At 42.0% G+C, this 18018-nt stretch overlaps 1 protein-coding gene across 3 annotated transcripts in view; it reads right to left on the bottom strand.

Annotated features, from left to right (window-relative positions):
- GRK5 (G protein-coupled receptor kinase 5) overlaps positions 1-18018 on the bottom strand; it is a 161516-nt gene that overhangs the window by 24740 nt on the left and 118758 nt on the right. For 2 of the 3 annotated variants that reach the window (XM_069797096.1, XM_069797097.1), the window contains 2 exons: positions 3956-4056; positions 916-1008 (listed from right to left, as the gene is read on the bottom strand). In XM_069797096.1, coding sequence (XP_069653197.1) covers positions 916-1008; positions 3956-4056 — 194 coding nt within the window. Of the gene's footprint in view, positions 1-915; positions 1013-3955; positions 4057-18018 lie in introns of those variants that run through there. The other variant, XM_069797098.1, reaches the window with a different exon arrangement.

The raw sequence follows: 18018 nt of genomic DNA, 5'->3' as shown, positions 1-18018 counted from the left end.
TTACTTCCCTAGAGAGCAGCATCTGTTTCAGTCTTGCGTGGGTACGGTGTACACTGGATGTGTATCTTACGTTTAGCATTACAGCTGCACAAGGGGAGGTTATAAAAAAAGTGCAATGTGTCCTTCAAGCTGTGCCATGAGTAGCTCGTGGTGACAGGGCCTACAGAGAAATTGGCCACAGATATTTCCCAGATCACAGGAGATTTGGATTCCTTTTTTTTCATAGGCTTTACGTTTTTTTCCTATTCACTTGCCATGCACAAGCATGCTGTGAAAAAAAGGTGCCCAAGCTGCTTGCTGGAGCATTTCACTTTCAGAAGTGTGGTGTCCTTAAAGAGAGAAGGGAGCGGCTGAGGAGTATTTATGGGTGTAAGGACTCTCACGGAGGATGAAAGAGCACTATCCATACCCCAGACACCAATGGTACTCGTTGCATGGTCACAGCTGGAGACTCAGCTCATGGTTAAACTGAGTCTTATGCCAAAATAAACATGACTTTTCTATATGGCATCTTCCTGTGGCTAAAGCCATTACCTCTTCTTGAACCTTCTAACAATGAACACTTAAAAACAAATGCTAAAATTAGGAAAACCTTCCTGGAGCTCTCTGGGAGAGCTTCCCTCGAGTACAGCTCAGGGAAATGGGGAATGAGTCTTGATGGACCTTCCTGAAGGAGAACAGTAGAAAGAGGGAGAGAATTGCTGCACAGAGAGGGTCACAAATTGCAAGCATTAGGATGAGGCATTGGTAACGCTGAAGAAAGGCCAAACTGTCTTTATCTTGAAGGCAAGTGGAGCAAACATACTATCTCAGCTGTCAGATTTTGAGTGTATTCTACAGACTTTGCATGGAAAGTGGAAATAAACCTTTCGTATGCATTTTTAATTAAGAAAAAAAAAAAATTGTGACACTTACCTTTCCAACCACTTCCACTGGAGAAACCTGTCGAAGTACATGCTGTTTAGGTATTCTTGGAATGGTTCCCCACTGAGGTGGTCAAGGACAGATCTATCTCAGATGAAAAGGATATATAAGCATTTTATAATCCTGAACTTGGAGCAAAAGAGAAACAAAACAAGAGGAGAAAATCCAGACTTTTTGTATGGTAGGATCATACTTCTACTTTATTTTTGCACTTTATTTTACTCATGGTTTCAATCTAGGAACAAAGTGTTATGTTTGCTGTATTTCTTAACAGGAGGCCTTATACAAGCTGAATAGTAGTATGTACTGGTTATGCTTGCTGAAAATTAACAGGGCGTCTCCCACTGGCTTCAATGGACTTTTACAAAGGCTGTTAGTCACTATACAACAAATGTCTTTGCTTCTGTTAGTAACTTAACACCCTCAGGAACTGAGCTCCAAAACTTTGGGGGATGTTTACATCTGGATTAAAAATTTCTGGCTGAAGCCCATTTCTGTCAAAAAGGGACCATCAGAGGAGTTACTTTCAGCAAAAAAATCAATTTCAATTCCTGCTATACAGAAGTAGTAACTGTGATTAAAGTCAAAGGGCTTTTCCTAACAGCTATGTGCTTTGTAGAGTAAAACAGAGGAAAGAAAGCCTGAACAGGGATGTGGATTTGTTTCTGGATCAAGAAAAGAAATCTGGGCTCACGCAGTGGTTGCAAAGTCTTCTGCATAACCAGAGGAATACAGGAATAAAAAGGCCAGTCTGCAAATGTGAGAAGTAAGTTGCTTGTGACAGGTAACAAGCAGCCAGAGACCAACAGACATCCCATAAGAAAGGCCAAAGGTTCAGAGTGAAGAAAAGATGGGCTAGCTGAGAGCTGCCTGAGATGGAGGCGGTCACATTCTTTCACAGAGGGTTGCTGACCTGCTGGTTTTGGTCCTTGCCTTGCTTACCGGGGCTACTGCATCCACCTCTGCTGGCAGCATTGGTGGGGACAAAACTTGGTTTGGGGTGAAAAATGCCCACAAGAAATGAGTGTTTCTGTCTTGGTGTATACAGACACTTTTGTGTCTGTATCTAAGGGTGTTTCAGGTATTTGAAGATATATAAGACACATTTCCAGATTTTGCTGGAGGAGGAAATCCTCTCTGAAGGACTACTCTAGTTTAGGAATGGATAATCTATGTTTTATCCTGGAGCAGTTCTAGACCTGAGCAAACAATTCACCAGGAATAACGTGTCTCCTCAGCTTAGCTCCTCCTTGTTCATGAGCTACTATTCATAAGTTTTTGGAATTTCTCAGCTGTTTGAGGTTTTTTTTGGTAATTCTTGCACCATCAGTTTGGAACAGGCAGGTAATTGCACACACTCAGTATTCATAAGTCAAATTGTTGTTGTCTTCATTAGCTTTGATTGGACACAGATCATACGTTTTCCCCTATGTGGATTCAAGCTTACAAAATAATAAAAAAAGTAAGTCTTAATGAGCTTTAACAAATGGCCAAATTCAAAGCCAAAATTATAGGGGAAATTGGAGGGGGGCAGGAGCAGACAGTCAAAATATTAAAGGTCAGAGCAGAAGTTAGAGTTATACATGCACTTCTCCCGCAGACTGATCTTATCTACAAAGACATGTCTGAAACTCATCCCCATTCCTGCTCCTACAGGACAGCAAGCTTCATATTTGTATGTATGCCTCCGTTTTTTGGTCTGACTGTGAACTCTTCCAAAATTAACATTATTCAGTACCTTTAGTAAATACCAACAGCAAGTTTTTAAAACTTCCTTTTGACCCCATTTGAGTCCATGTGAAATGATCAGCCTATTTATCAACAAGGTCTCAAACCTGGCTCATTTCTCTGTTTCAGTTGAGATGAAGGAATGGCTGTCGGTGAATACGAGCCTGAATTAAGTGGTGTCCAACGCTAGCCTATTCCATTCAGTTAATTAAAAGCTGCACGTATTTTAAAGAACAATAGCTGCCTTTCAGCAGCTGTTTGCTTTTTAGTTCCCCTCTTTGGCAACAACAAAGTGCATTTTAGAGGGAACTGTCAGCTTTCAAACCGATTTGAGAACTGGAAACAGGCATCAGGGGGGGTTGTGTCGAGCACAGCTCTGCCTTTGTCATTGGGACTGGCACACACAACTGGTGCAAGTTATACGAGCATCTCTACATGACACCAGGCCAATGCAAGGAAACTGGTTATGTTATAAGAGAAGGCCAGAAATAACCCACATCTCCTACCAACGCAAAGAATAACTGAAAACAGAAAAGGTCAATGAAATGAGTCAAAACAATGAATGACAGCGGAGCGAATTTTACAAATCCCCATTACATCATCCAGGGAAAACAAACCGTGCTCAGCCAGAAACCACATGGGCCAGCTTGCGATGATCCCTCCTTTTCATATTTTTATTGGTTTATGATCTACTGGAGTGAACGTACTCTGGTCAGTGTTTGCAAATGCAGATTGCATACCTGGAGCTTTAGCGCATAATAGCACAAATCGCCTCGCCGCTGCAAAAACTGATAAGCCTTTTCCCAGACAAAGGATGAAATAACGCACGTTCATTTGAACGCCACAGACAGACAGAAAGCATTAAAGAAGCCCCATTCTCCGGGTGAAGATTTTCTGGAAAAGCCATGCGGAGCAAGTTTGCACATTCCTCTGTCTAAATGGACTGTATAGCCACTTAATTTTTATTCACTTTGAAACAGAGATGTTTTCTTTGGATACATTATCATTGTAGCTCTTTTCACACAGCATGAAATCCATGGCTGGTTTACTTGGCTAGAACACTCTGTCAAATACCTGAAACACTAAGTGCCTGTGTGTAGCGTATATAATGGCATGGAAATATTTATTATATTTTGTTCAGATGAAATGACTTCACCGCTTGTCAGCTATGCCTCTAGGATTATGAACATAAGCCGAAGATACGTGCCTCAGGTTCAAATTGAAATGTCTCTCTCTACCTGACACATTCCTTACAAGCTGCTGACTGCAGCCCTGCGATCTTTGGGTATTGAGTTATACTTACTTTGTGCAGTGAGAGAATAGCTCTTTGCAGGGGCTGTTTTCGAGCTTCTCCTCTGTCTGCTGGATAAGATCTTGACTGACTTCGGGAACGCAGGCTGGAGACTGGGGAGAGAAGAGAGAGGCACATTATCTCTGTGGCGAGGTGCAGATTCTCCTTTCTTAACGTGTAAAAGACACATTCATTATTTATGCCCTGAGCTGCTTCCATTCAATTCCAGTGGTTGTGTAAAAGCAAAGGAGCTTTACGTCAAACAGCAGTAAAATAGGATACCGTGGTAACTCGCTCCACATTCCACTCTATCCTCACATTGCTTTTCTGCCTTCTCCTGTACCTTCACCTCCTTGCCCAGCCTCATGAATATGCAGGACCCGCTCCTTGCCAATTCTTTGAACTGCTCCCTTGCATCCCATGAAAAATGTGCTGGCCTGAACTGTGTACAGGCCATTCTCTTAAACAAAAGAGAATTTGCCCAGTGTTTTCACTTCATTGATGATTCATTGTGCTGTCTGAAAAATCCATCTTTTTTTTTTTTTTTTACCAGCAAAGGAAAACAAGAGCAGAGCATTGGTATTTATTGATTTATATATAAGTAATATAAAAAGATGCTCACAAAAGTGTCTGGACACCTTAATTCATCATTAGAAGGACAAAAATAATCCAGCAGTTTTAAAATAATCATTTCAAAAAGGAACTCTGCCAACCAAGCACATAAACTCTTTTCATCCTTTCCTCCCTTTAGAGAGAATGTACATTCAGCCCCTTCAAAAAGCCCTTACCAAAGAGAGGTCTTTTGCAGTATGCCTTGATGGTTAACCAGTTTAGGGCCTTTGGGGCTAATTATCTATAAAGACAGTTTTTAGGCAGTCTACATTCTTAGTCATTGACAGTATACTGTAATTATATAAAAGAGTGTATATGCATGTGTGTGTGTGTATATGAGTGTCTGTGTACACTTACTTATAGACATTTCTCCCATTCACATTAAAGCCCCTTTACATAACCAATCGGATTTGGGTATTTTCAATAAACCCCGCCATAGATGACAAAATCCTCTTTCCTTGCCGAAGCCTTAACCCTGGGTAAGGTTCCCCATCCATGGCCACGACCACCAGATGTGCTGAGTGGGTGGGTCACAGAGCATCATCACTCATTCCTGGCCAGATGTTCTCATTAACTCACCCTTAGTTGGGGAAATCCTGGCAAGCACTGAAATGCCTTGCAGGCAGAGTTCAAAAACACTGGGAACGAGGACAGAGGAAGGGGCAGAGGCGGAGCCACAGAAAATCTCCAGCATGGTGAAAGCTGAATTAAGTCTTTTATCTTTTCCTTCCCACTGCTGAAACGTGAATATGATCCTGGTTGTGACATGAAAAAGTAAGTTTGTTCCACCTGAATGTTTTTAAATAGGAACATGGTTTACAGAACTGTCTGTGCATGCTGCGTAATGCAGTTTCACTATTCAACCCTGACAGACAATCTGCAGAACATGCTGGATATCTTTGACCTCACTGAACTATTTCCTCATTTCCTCCATATATTCCTCCATTTCCTCAGAAAATGGTATCTAGGGAACACCCACTTTTAATGGCAGAGTATATTGCTAATAATTTAGAAGTCTCACAGTTTCTTGAGAGGTAGATGAGCCCCCACATTATCGTCTAAAAGATTAAGAGACTGAGACAAAGCCAGATTTTCTCAGCTTGTGTGGCCACTGAGGTTGGGTAGAACAAGTCTCAGTAAATCAGACAACTTACAGAAATTCCTCACTGCAGATGCCCATGACTAAATCTAAGTCCCCAGTTTTAGTTCAAGAGAATAAGTAGAGGCAAGAGTGAAGCAGTGAAAGAATGAGGACAAAACCTCAAAAGTCCTGTTATCCAGTCCTACAGCTGTTGCATTGAAACTACCGGGGAAATAAAAAAAAAAAAAAGGCTTTTAAAGGAATATTCAGATAGGAACTAAAGCCTAATGATCAGAAGTATTTCAGTTGATTTCAGCTAGGAACCATATGAATTAATGCCTGTACTTTACAATTTGCATACTCAATGGGGTATGTACACAAGCTCACCGGCAGCCCAAAACTTGTACGTGGCTGCGTGAGTCCACTGCTCGGACACCTGGTTACCTTGAACATCTCTCTGATTTATAGGGTACAGAAACACCACTGAACTCCATAGTCTTTGTACTGCTGTCAGTCAGGTGTCTTCTGATGTGAATGCAGTTGCACTTAAGTAAAAGTGATACTAGGGCCTCTAATTGAAGTTACTACTAATTAAATCTAGAACTTGTTCTACATTTATCGGCCATGATTGGGATCCAAAAGCTAAGTATTAAAGCCCATAATTAGTAATTTAGACCAAGTGACCTGATTCTTATTCATGCCAGGCAACTTCATTTCCCATTGGGGATTCATTTCCCAATGGGAGGTAAGCTGCCTTGAGGTTAGTGTTGAAGGTCATGCCCATGATGCATTATTACAATAATAATTCCATCAAATTTTGTCTGAGAGCAAAGCACATTTAAAAAAAAAATGAGCTAACTCTTTTTCATAAAGAAGTGAAATTCTTAAAGGGAAAGGGGAGAAGAATGAGCAAAAGAAACTGTAAGACAATGTGGGAAGTATTTAAAAATGGCACGAAGTGTGATTCCTCTCTCCAAGTTTGTGGGAGATATACAGTCAACACTTGGTTTTTCAAAACCACTCATTGCTGACCTTTGAGTCTTTGCTTCCTCTGAACAAATCGAGAGCAAGCTAACAATATCAAGGTAGGTAAAGACATAAATACACTAATATCCTGTACATGGACTAAAGCCTCACAGTGTAGTGCAAGCACTTTACTAGACCACTTCATTTTCTGTAACAAAAAACCCCACTTTTTTTTTCACAAGCTGATCATTTCCAAAGGTTTTGTAGGCCCAGCAAAACATTTGGTGTCATTATGCAGCCCTTCATAGTGTTCAGGGCAGAGCAGCTGCACCACGTGTATGGGAGAAGCCTACCCAACCCTTTCCAACTCTGCATACAGTTCTAGGGAGTCTTTGTATGAGCCTTCTTGAGATTTTCCTCGAGACTTCATTGTTCCCGCTGCTTCCATGAAATAACCATGACTGCCATTCTCCTGTTTGAATCCTGTGCATACCTACGGCCTTCAAATGTTCAAAGCAAGCCAGAAACAATTACAAGCCCAAACCCAACCCACTAACCTACTTTTGCTCCCCTGGAGAACAATTAGGTAGCACAGGTTGTGAGTGCAAGAAAGCATTCGGATCCCAAGAGTGAAAGCTTCCAAAGGTAACACTTTGGCCACTTACAGAAGAAAAAGTTTCTTCTTCCCTGGAGAGGTGCAAAAAGATTTCTGCAGCCCTGATGAAATGGTTATTAACACGATTCTCCCACTGCATTATGGGTAATGGCTGTAAAAGCAAATTCAGCTTTTACGGGGGAACAGAGACACCTCTTCCAACATATTAAATGTCCTGTGGCAGCTAAGAGAACTGTACCCCATGATTAAGACCATTGTATCTGAGCGTGTGACAAAGAATATGCTGCTAACTCTTCACAAACACCTGCAGAAACCTGTTATGTTTTCTTGTATTCAAAACAAAATGCTGGGTAGTTTTAACGGGTACAGTCCTATACTTCCTCTGATGGCTGTTCTGTTTCCTGAAGGCAAAGAAAGTGATTCTTGATCTCACTTATGATAATGTAAATCAGAAATTATGTCAGTCAAGTCAACAGAGTAACACTAGGGTAAAGCTGATGGAACTGAAACCAGATTTACGGCCCAAGACTCTGGCAGCACAAAAGTGCTTAAATTGATCCAATAACAGAAATTTTTCTCATATCATTATCCTTTTTGATCAGTTTAATAAAAGTCCAAAAGTCCAAACTACTTTCACCAGGTTTTAATAAAAATTTCCTATCTATCATCTCCTGTATCTTCTCATTTATGGCCAGAAACCGAAAACCTTTGTATAAATATTTTGTTATTTGTAAACCAACATCTCAGTTTTATGATGCCCTATTTATTTTTTAAGAAAAGAACGCAACTAGGAATTGGATTAGTGATTATCTGAGAAACAAGAAATGGATATTCAGTTACTTCTGAGTGCCATTAACACACTCTGAGAAAAAAGTCTCCATTTCTAAATGTTGTTTTTTTCTAATTTAAAAGACAAAAGAGATCCTCTCAGCTGCTCTTCTGTTTCAGTAAGTGGCCTGAAAACAGCTGAGATGTCACACACTTGTTCAAGGTTAGTTGTGTTCGTGTCCACAAAAATTCGGAGATCACCGTTCCTTCCAAATTAAGCCTCTGGGCTTGCAAGATACTTTTGCTGAGAGATTGATTACAGCTTCTCCCCCTTCCTCTCCTGTTCACTAGGACGCAACTACTGATAAACAGCACGGCGGCCAGGTTTGAAGCTGGATGCAATATCACCCATAAATACCAGGTTCTTGGTGGGAGCCGAGAGCATCGCAAGCTGAATGCAGTCTGGTCTTTCCTGCACTACCACAGTTGTCCCCGGCAGCCTGAATGCCAGGAGACCCGTGCCAGGCAGCCGTGCCCACGCTGCATCTGGTATTGCCCGTGTCCCGGCACTCGGCACCTCGCTGAAGTGCAGAAAAGAAGAGAAATATGATTCTGATCAGATGAAAGCTTCCAGGCTATAACTCCCCATTATCTGTTATTTTGAATGTCATGTTGCATCATTTTACTATAAAATGTAAACTCTCCTTTTTTGACAACTCTGTAAGTTTTGCTACAGGCTACTTCACTCAGCCCTTCAAGACACAGTATTTGTTGACCTTCACTGAACAGGATAGCAAACAAATAAGCCTTCTCATAAAATCCTCTCTATATGTTTGCCATGGTACTCACACCATTTCTCTGACGGTGTTTCCACTGTGACTGCGTGGAGGACACCTGACCTTTTGTCGAACTATCAGCTAATCAAATTCTTTATAAAACAAGCTGAAAAGCCAGCAGTACCATGGGAGGCATTCAGAAGACCTCCTCTGATAATTTTACTTTTTCATTAAAACTTGTTATTTGTTCTAATTTTCCTTAAGACAGAATTTCCAAACATTTAAAATGTATGACTTTGGTCAAGATGTAGTACACTATAGGTGTTGCCTCCAAGTCTGTGGAAGCGAAAGCAGGCAGCCAGCTAGCAGAGATTTACAACTTGAGTGAGCAAAAGCATTTTCCTGACAACGCAGCAGCTGGAGTTAGCCTTTCTGAAACTGGGGTGGGGTGAGCAGCAGGTGTCTCTGCATAACCAGCTCCGATTATTTCCACTAGCTGTACGGAGCCCAGAGCAGATGCACACACAACACAAACCTGCATGTGCAGAGTTGGTTTATTGTGCTCAACACTGCTGTTTCTGGGGGAAAAAGTGCCCAGATGACAAAGGGAACTGAGAGAGATGTGCTGAGACTCCAGTTAGAGACACGTATCCAGCTGGGGTCACCACCATCTGAGAAAGCTATAGAAAGCTGATGAGAGCTCCAAGTGTCTGGAGGGCTGAGAAACATACTTGGGGAAAAAAATGCTGAAGAGAAGCATTGAGGAACTAGATTTGTTTAGTCTGGAAAAGTAAGGGTGAAACATGATAAAGGTCTTTTAATAAAGAAATGTTTTTAATAAAGAGGGCAGGGATCAAGAATTCTGCATGTTCTGCTCTACACTGGGGGAAAGATGTGAAGGAATCCACTTAATTGGATATCAAGTCTTTTTTCCCAATTTTTCACACAGAGAAGCACAAGAACAGGCATATGAATATTGTGGAATCTCTTCTCAGAGGTCTTTGAGACCTCTGAGGGCAGACAGACATCTGTTGATGATCTAAGTGTATTTGATCTCTGTTCAGTGCAAGAGGCCCCTGAGCCCTCTTCCAGTCCTTTGTACCACTGATTTGGAAAAACACTGGACTCCTCTGTAAAACACGGGCACATGGTGTGGCCCCAAGAACAGATGAAGAAGAGAGTTTGTATGCTGAATGCTCACCAAAGGAAACCTGGAGCTCTGAGCAAAGGAATAAGTATCTTTTTTGCAAATGAACACTCCTGCTTCAAAGACACTTGTCTCAATCGTCATTGTCTCCTACAAAAAAGAAATAGCTTGCAGAACTCTGAACTTCAGATCAGAAGAAGGGATAGCATTGACTTTGGTCCGACTGGCTTTGCAAGAAACAGAGCAGGTCCGTAGTCCAGAGGTAATTGGTTATCCTTACACAGTGTGTTTCATCCAAGAACCTCAAAATACTAAAGCTTCATTGCATGATTAAGTCTTCATGAGCTAGGTGGCAATCTCTCGATGTTTTACAGAACAGTGAACAGGGAGGTTAAGAGTTCATGTTTTGCAGAAGAGTTGATCATCATCTGTGACTGAAATCAAAGAAGTCTCACTGAGATAAATCAAAGCTAGAGATGCTCAGATTCCCCAAATCAGTCCATTTGTAGCTTGCAATTAGTGAATAAGGAACAGGAACCTAGAAATACATTATAGGCTTTCATTATATGCCAACTCTTGCCAGTGGATGTGAGTCATCATGGTATCTTAAAGCATGACAGTTCATCACTACAAAAATTATATGAACCAGAAAGATACCACACTCTTTAGATTGAATAGACTTCATGCAAACCTTTGTCATAAACACAACTGCTTTCCTGGCAAGTTTCAGACATGCAGCCATGGTTCTGAAACATGATGAGTTATTTTAAAAGCCACTTGCATAAAATAAATAATGTGCAGCATATGTTATGTCTCAGGTTATGAAAACATTCCACAACAAACTAGCTTCAAACAATTAAAAATGTTTCAGTCAATGGACAAAAGTTCAAGCCATAACTTTTTTTGAGCTGTCTCTGGTTCCAAGCACTTCTGTCTTAATGATACGTGTATTTTCAAATGTTGACAGCAATTTTCCACATATAATCTATTTGCAAATCTCCGCACAGATTGCTACTAGTAGAGACCTCAAAACTATGAAAGAAACAAGCTAAAATGAACTTTGGTGTGAGATGGTGCATGATGGGATGAGAAGAGCTCATACACAAAACCCTAGAAATACTGGCTTCATCCAGCTGTTACGTTGCTGCATTTGATTTGCACTCATATGGCCGTGACCCAAGACCAGCAACGGAGCACAATGGTTTGTGTCAAGGATGGGACATCTGCCACATGCAATGCCACTTCTGCTGTTGCTTTTGTAGAGTTGCATTGTTCTCCAGATGTTTGAGGAAGGCTCAGCTAGCAGGGGCAGCGGTTACCAGGATAGGTAGCAATGGTATCACTATCAGGGGTGACTGTCCTCAGTCCTTTGAGGCAAAAAGTCATAAGGAGTCATGAGGAGGACTGTAATCAGAGCAGTTACAAGAAAAAAGGGAGGCTAGGTAGATATATCCAAGCATGCTGGAAGGTGCAAAATCAGGGAAAGACAAGTTTATATGCTCAGGTAATGCGTGTTATCAAACAGGAAAGGAAATGGAAGGCAAAACAGAGGCCATGAAATTGTGCCTCCAAGGCTGATCTGCTACTTGTGGCTAGAGATCCACCCCAAGAACTGGCCCGGGGTATCTGCTCTGGGGTCTGCACTGCTGCCCTCAGAGCAGGTACACATCAGCACAGGGCACGGCCTGGGCTCTGCTTGCCCCACCATGGGGAGATGCCTGGAGCCGCTTTGGGTGACTCTGGTGATGCTTTTGGGTGACTTTTGGGTGACTGCCCCACCTCTCCACTTTGGGCAGGGGCAGGCCAATGCCAGCTGAGCTACAGCCCGGGAAGTCCTGACCATGCAGCTGGTGACCAATGGAGGGGAAGTGTGAAGGGGCTGACGGTGAGAATCATAGAACCATTTAGGTTGGAAAAGACCTTTAAGATCATCCAACTGAGGAATGCAGAGGAAAGCAATGGAGGAGGAGATAGAGCATCTTGGTGGTACTTTGATTTTGGGAAGTTTGGGTTAGTTTCAACCTGGCGAGGGAAAGGTTCCCAGCACTGTCACAGCACACACAGTCTCCTGACGCTTTTTGGTGTTACGCGCAAAAATGTTGGAACATTCTTTTTTCTCGCCCTGTGTCTGATCTTGTCTGTTCAGCTTTAGCTGTATATGTAGTAAACAGCCAATTCTACATCAGGAGCAGCTGCAACACTTCTTGTAATCAACTTCTGCATTTTCTTTTTACTTTTTTTCCTACCACAAAGTCATCTGGGTCTGCATGAGGCAAACCAGTAAAGCACAAGGCTTCATAATTCCAGGATATTTGCTTTGAGATGACAGATGTAGGAATTGGCAGTGAGGTGGACGGGGAGCATGGAGAGCAGCTGTGTTATTAGTAGCAATTTATCTACTACGACAGCGTGTAGACATTATACCTGAGAATGGGGGCCCGTAATGCCAGGCACTACATACACAGGTCATGAGAGCTAAAGCTTCCGAAGCAAACCAATCTCACTAGCCCTGGAAGTGGGAACGGGGACCAAACGCAGGAAATACCTCGCCCAGGATTAAAGAGTGGGGCAATGAGAGAGAAGAAAATTGAACCCAATGCTGTTCTCTAATCAAATGGTATTTTCAGCACTGAGGGCAGAATCACTTGCAGGTAGCTAAATGAAGCAAATCAGCAGTGCCTATCAACTGTAGGGTTTGTTTTGTAGCTGCAAGCTGATCTGGAGTCACGATGAATCTCTTTTCCCTCATATTCTACTAAACTATCAAAACACATGTAGACACCCAGAAAAATACAATGGCTGAAGATAACAGAGCCCTCAGCAAACAGCTGAACATGTTCTGCCTGGAGGGGTTGTACTAATCCATCACAAAAGGCAACACTAACCACCTCAGTAACTCATTTACTGCAGTAGATCTGATGCAGCTTCAGACTGACTTGCTTGCTCCGGACTTGCTGGGCTGCCTCTTGGGCCTCGGCAAGCCCACTGGTAGGAAAAAGCTAAGTTTCTTCTCTGGGTTTCCAGCATCCTTCCTTTTTGGTGCTGGGCTACAAGTTGTAGTCTTGAACTATGCCCTTTCTTGGAGAAACTGAGCAACCGCTGAGGTTTCCTTTCTGACAAGTGCATAGAAAGTATATGAAGCATTTTTCATGCTAATCAGCAACAGGGTCTGCTATCTAGCTATACCTTGTTTTTCCTGTTCTCAGAAGACCTTTTTGTAGCTGCTTTTTTCTAGAAATCCCATTTCTGTTCCTGATAGTGGCAAACAAGCAACTGCCATGCAAATGGTGTGAATCAAAAGGTCTCCTACATAAAGCTCTTTGATCCAAAGTGTGGTTTCCTTGGAATGTTGAATTATTTGATTCAGAGAAATTTGGCGGTGTAACAACAACATGAGTTTTGGAGCAACAAAGGAAGATAAAAGATTGCCTAGATCAAGAAGGAGAAATTTCTTCCTGGCTCCTAGAGGTGACCAGAGGAAATCTTAAACACTCAAAGCCCCATAGATAGTAGTTTTGAAATAACAATTGTCCCACGTGACAAAATATAGTTGTTTCATCAGCTTCTTTTGCAAGTCCAGTGAATCAGCTGCAGACTTTATACTCTTCAATTAAATAGAAACACCGCAATCCCAATCAGCTATGGGGTGTTTGGTACAGCTTAGTTTAAGAACCTAAACTGGTCACTACAGAAGACATATTTTTGACTTTACTTAGTGAGAAACTGGGCCTCACAAGAAGTGCTTGGCAAGATATTTTTCAGTATCTTTAAACCCTAGTCCTTCCCCACCCATACTTTTTAAATAATTCTTTGGAAACCTGCTCACAGAGGTTTCTTTATCACAGAAACAAATTTTCCCTCCTTTCTGTAGACACACAGGTTTATTGGTGTAGAGGTGCTCATAAACGTGCCAGCTGAAATTGTTTTATATAAACTTGCTTTAAAGTGGGGGAAGGGAAAGTATGTTTTACTTGCTGTTGCCTTTTTTCTGCTGTAAAAGCATTTTGCACAGATTAGAGGATGAAAACACAGGTGAAATAAGCAGTACCAGTAGCAGTCAGCAGGATGAGCAGGGTAGCTGAAAAAACAGAATAGAAGAGAAGGCTAATACCAACCAGAATTTTCTCGCTACCCAAAAGGTAGGCGACTCACACAATCCTTGGAATTTGTCATGTAACCTCCTTTTGCTAGCAACTGAGCCATTGCCATAGTGCATTACTACAAGCAGCTAGATGTTTGATAAAGCGTCTTGGTAAAGAACGGTATTCTCACCATTGCAGCAACAAAGATGACAGGACAATTTTGAAAGCTTCTGTTCTCAGAAAGTTTCTTCTCTCATCACGTGTGCTTAATAGGTTTGGATAGCATCCAGTGTCCAGCCTCTTATCAGAACCTTTCTACCTTTTAACGTCCTCCTGCACTGATGGATATCCTAAACATTAGCAAGCAACCTTATGTTGCAATAGTCGTAGCTTGGCTTCCTCTGGTAAACCAAATGTCATTTGTTCCATTAAAAAAAATCCCTAAATCTATAAACACTCATTTACAACCTCAACGTTATTGAATGGCTTTCTTGCAGGAAAACAAACAGATCCCTGCTTGAATTCACTCCTCTGAGACAGTAAACGAGTAACCCTTCCCTTGCAAGCGATCCTCGCACCGAAGCCCATGAGCTATTTGCTTTGCATGAAGGTTGGTCATGCATGAAGGCCTGATCCAGGCTGCACTTGAGCCAATGGCTGTAGTGCTACCAGCTGCAGTGGGGATTTTGCAGAATTTGCCTTCATCTTTTTCCATTAGCAGGTCAAAATCCTGAGGAAACACTTGGATGAAGAAATGAAAATCCAAAAGGGAGTTCAGGAAGGCCTTGAAAAGGATTAGGAAGTGAAGTAAATAAACACCAGGCAGGAACCAGTGGCCCACTCCCAGAAACACTGGAAACACCCACGAAAGCAAACAAAATCACTACCTAGCACTGCTGGAAACAGGGCATTCCTTAATCACCTGTGTCACATGATCCATTAACGATCATATGGTAATAGCTATTTGCAAAGAATTGAGAGGGAAGACATTTATTGTAGGCGATGACACACTGTTTGCAGTGGCATATTCCGCTCTTCCTCAGTTTTGCTTGTTGGACAAACAGCATCTGTGCCAGGATAATAAACTTGCTATATGCTCGATTTTTGACTCAGGCCAGAGTCTGGCTTGATTAAAAAATAATAAATTAACATACAAGCTGAGGCTTGGCATGCAGGTTAAGTGAGTTTTGTAAGTGTAGTTGCATTACCAGGAAAAAAAATACTAAAGATGAATAGTTTGAAGTGCCACATATCCACAAATTAAATATGCTGATTATTTTTAAATCCATTTGTAATCAAAAGACTTTTTAAAAAACCCTTATTTTCTTTTTTTTACACTTATCGAGTGATATTTTAATGAATTCAGATATATTAGTTTTCTGTGAAATGTAAAACATTCCTTACGGTAATGCTGTGATTCCCGGTTCCAAGCTGAAATAACACACTCTAACATTATTAGCTTAGTGATTCTTCTAGTTGCATCATCCCAGCCAAAGGTGTCAGCCTCAGGCATCTCGTCTGAATTTGCCTGGCCCATTCTTGTGAGGCTACTCAGCTGCTGAAGTCTCTAGATGTTTTTCCAGAATCCTAATTTCCTATTACGAGGAAATCAGATGAGAAATAAGGTATGTTTAACTTCCATTTTCATCACGTGCCTCTTCATTCTCTTCTTTGTTGGGATCAAGCATACGGTTGCCTGTTACTGCTTCCGAGTTTAGCACAATGAATCCTGAGCTCAGAGAGACATTTGTTGACCCATTACGCTTTTAGCTTCGGAAATCCAAAGCTGAACCAACCAGGAAAGTTGCTGCAAGTCGCAGCGGGTGGATAGAAGGCTGGAGGTCATGTGTTCAAAGGGCTCCCGTACCATCGAGAAACTGTGCACAGAAACCTGTGTGGATAGGCCATGCAATGCAATTTAATGTATTCTGCATCACACCTAGTGTGGAATTCACCTCATTGCACTTTAATCATCTAAAAACCGAGACACTCAAAGTTTCCCTGGGCTCCCTGTAGTCAGTGGGCAGAAAGAGACACTTCATCTTTCCTATCCAGCTGCCTCCCTGTGTTTGGACAACCAAGGCTGCAATATGTGTGTTGGGAGACCAGAGGTCTATTTTAATGTCATTCTGTGCAAATGCACAAAAGCCATCTCCTGCAGATTTCTGGATGGTTTGCAAGCCAGTGTTTCAGACAGCTGGATAAGGCTGATTCCTTTTTTCCCATGTGGGCAAAATTTTCAGGCAGAAGAGGCTGTTTCTGGGGAAGCTGAATGAACCTCAAAGGCTTAGAATTAACCTCCCTGGCCATTGGGTAATCCATACAAACTGAGCATAAGTGATGAGGGGTATGCAGAGGGGATAGGGAAAAGAAGACCCCCTGAAAACGAGAGGAGGAAACTATAATGAGCATATTCATTAGCCAAGGGCAGACAAGTACATCCTTGCTGTTCTCAGATAATCCTAAGCAGACGGCTCTTTATTTGCACAGCGTCCTTAGCCCTTTCGGATGGCCTGGCTAGTCTCCGAGAGGAGTCAGGGCAGCCGGGGGGGCCTGCCCTGCCTCAGCAGACAGATGTGAGCCAGGTTTACATGTGTGGTTGACATCAATTAGCTGAAGCAAGTTTCCATTTTCCAAAGGGTCATGTCAGAGTAATTCCAGCAAACACAGGGAAGCTAGAAGGCTTTTGCCCACTGACCAAGTCATCCCAATGATTTTCCTGACCACAAATGACAAACAGTTAAGAAGCATGTGAACTTGGGAGTGTAACCTCTCCAAAACAACAAGGAAGGAAAAACAGAGCTTCAACTAATAGCACTGCAACTAATAGCACTGCTTAGCATAAAACCAGTGTAGTTAATGACTCCAGCCCAAATCTGCAACCAGTGTGAGCAAATGCATTGCAAATGGAGCCTTCCTTAAGCCTAAAGGACAGGACACGGGACTGCCCAAGGACCTATTTTGGGACAGCATCACCAGGACAGAGCAGACTCCATGTTGTTTCCATAGGCTCTCAAGCAGTTTGGCACCATTGCAAGAGACAGAAATCCTCAGTAAGTGTTTAGTTAACTAACATTTGTATTATAAACAGTGGGTAAAGGATGAGGAAATAGGACTTGAGCAAACCGTGAGAAAATGCCGTTTAGTCTGACACCACAGCAAAGGGACTCCTAATCAAGGCAGCACTGTGATTTTTCAGATTCCTCTGCCACACTATATTACAGCCTGGCCCCAGTGACGGAAGAACGCTTATTAAAATAAATTCTGATTAGAAAGCATTAATTTGAGTAACAAGGTTGCCGTTCTGCAGCTCAGATATTTTTCCCAGAATTGAACTTCGGAAAGATGAGCTTATGCAGAAAGTACGCTGAGAAGGTACTTTCCTGGACTAAGACAGAGTGATCAGCAGAGATATTGATCGTGCTGTCTCTGGAACAACAGCAAGAATTATGTATTGATTTCTCTGGAGACTGGATTACGTATCGATTATGCTAGCTGCAAAGCAGAGGCCTAAGTAATGCTATCATCTCTGGCTAAAATGGTGCCCATAAAGTAGTGAAGTCAATAGAAAGGGGAGATGAGAAATCCATTGAGTCAAAGGGTAAAGTCCCAGGGCAATTAATTAAATGGCAAAACTCTCCTTGGCTCAAGTAAGACCAGGATTTCTACTTAAGTATTTAGCATCCTGAAAAGTCTCCTAATAGGAGCCCAAAGGGCGCAGACGAATAACGCTTTGAGCAAGTAAATAATTTTAGCCCATCCTGAATCCATGTAACACACTGTGTTCAGACAGGCACTTCATTCATTGCTTACTTCAACTGGGTCATTAATGAAATGCACAGGGTTTAGAAAAATTTGAAAACTAGCTGCGGAGATAACTCTTGGATCAAGCCTTAAGGGACCATCCACTGTAGCCAGTGAAAAGCGATATTGCCTTTTATCAGCAAGATAATAAGCTTACAGGGGGACGGTGATGACTTGCTGGATAGAAGTGATATAAGCTGAATTTGTACGAGAAAGGTAACAA

This window comes from Haliaeetus albicilla, chromosome 11 (genome assembly GCF_947461875.1).
Source record: "Haliaeetus albicilla chromosome 11, bHalAlb1.1, whole genome shotgun sequence".
NCBI classification, from domain to species: domain Eukaryota; kingdom Metazoa; phylum Chordata; class Aves; order Accipitriformes; family Accipitridae; genus Haliaeetus; species Haliaeetus albicilla.
The sequence above is the reverse complement of the archived record's forward strand: the minus strand, read 5'-3'. Positions and strand labels throughout refer to the sequence as shown.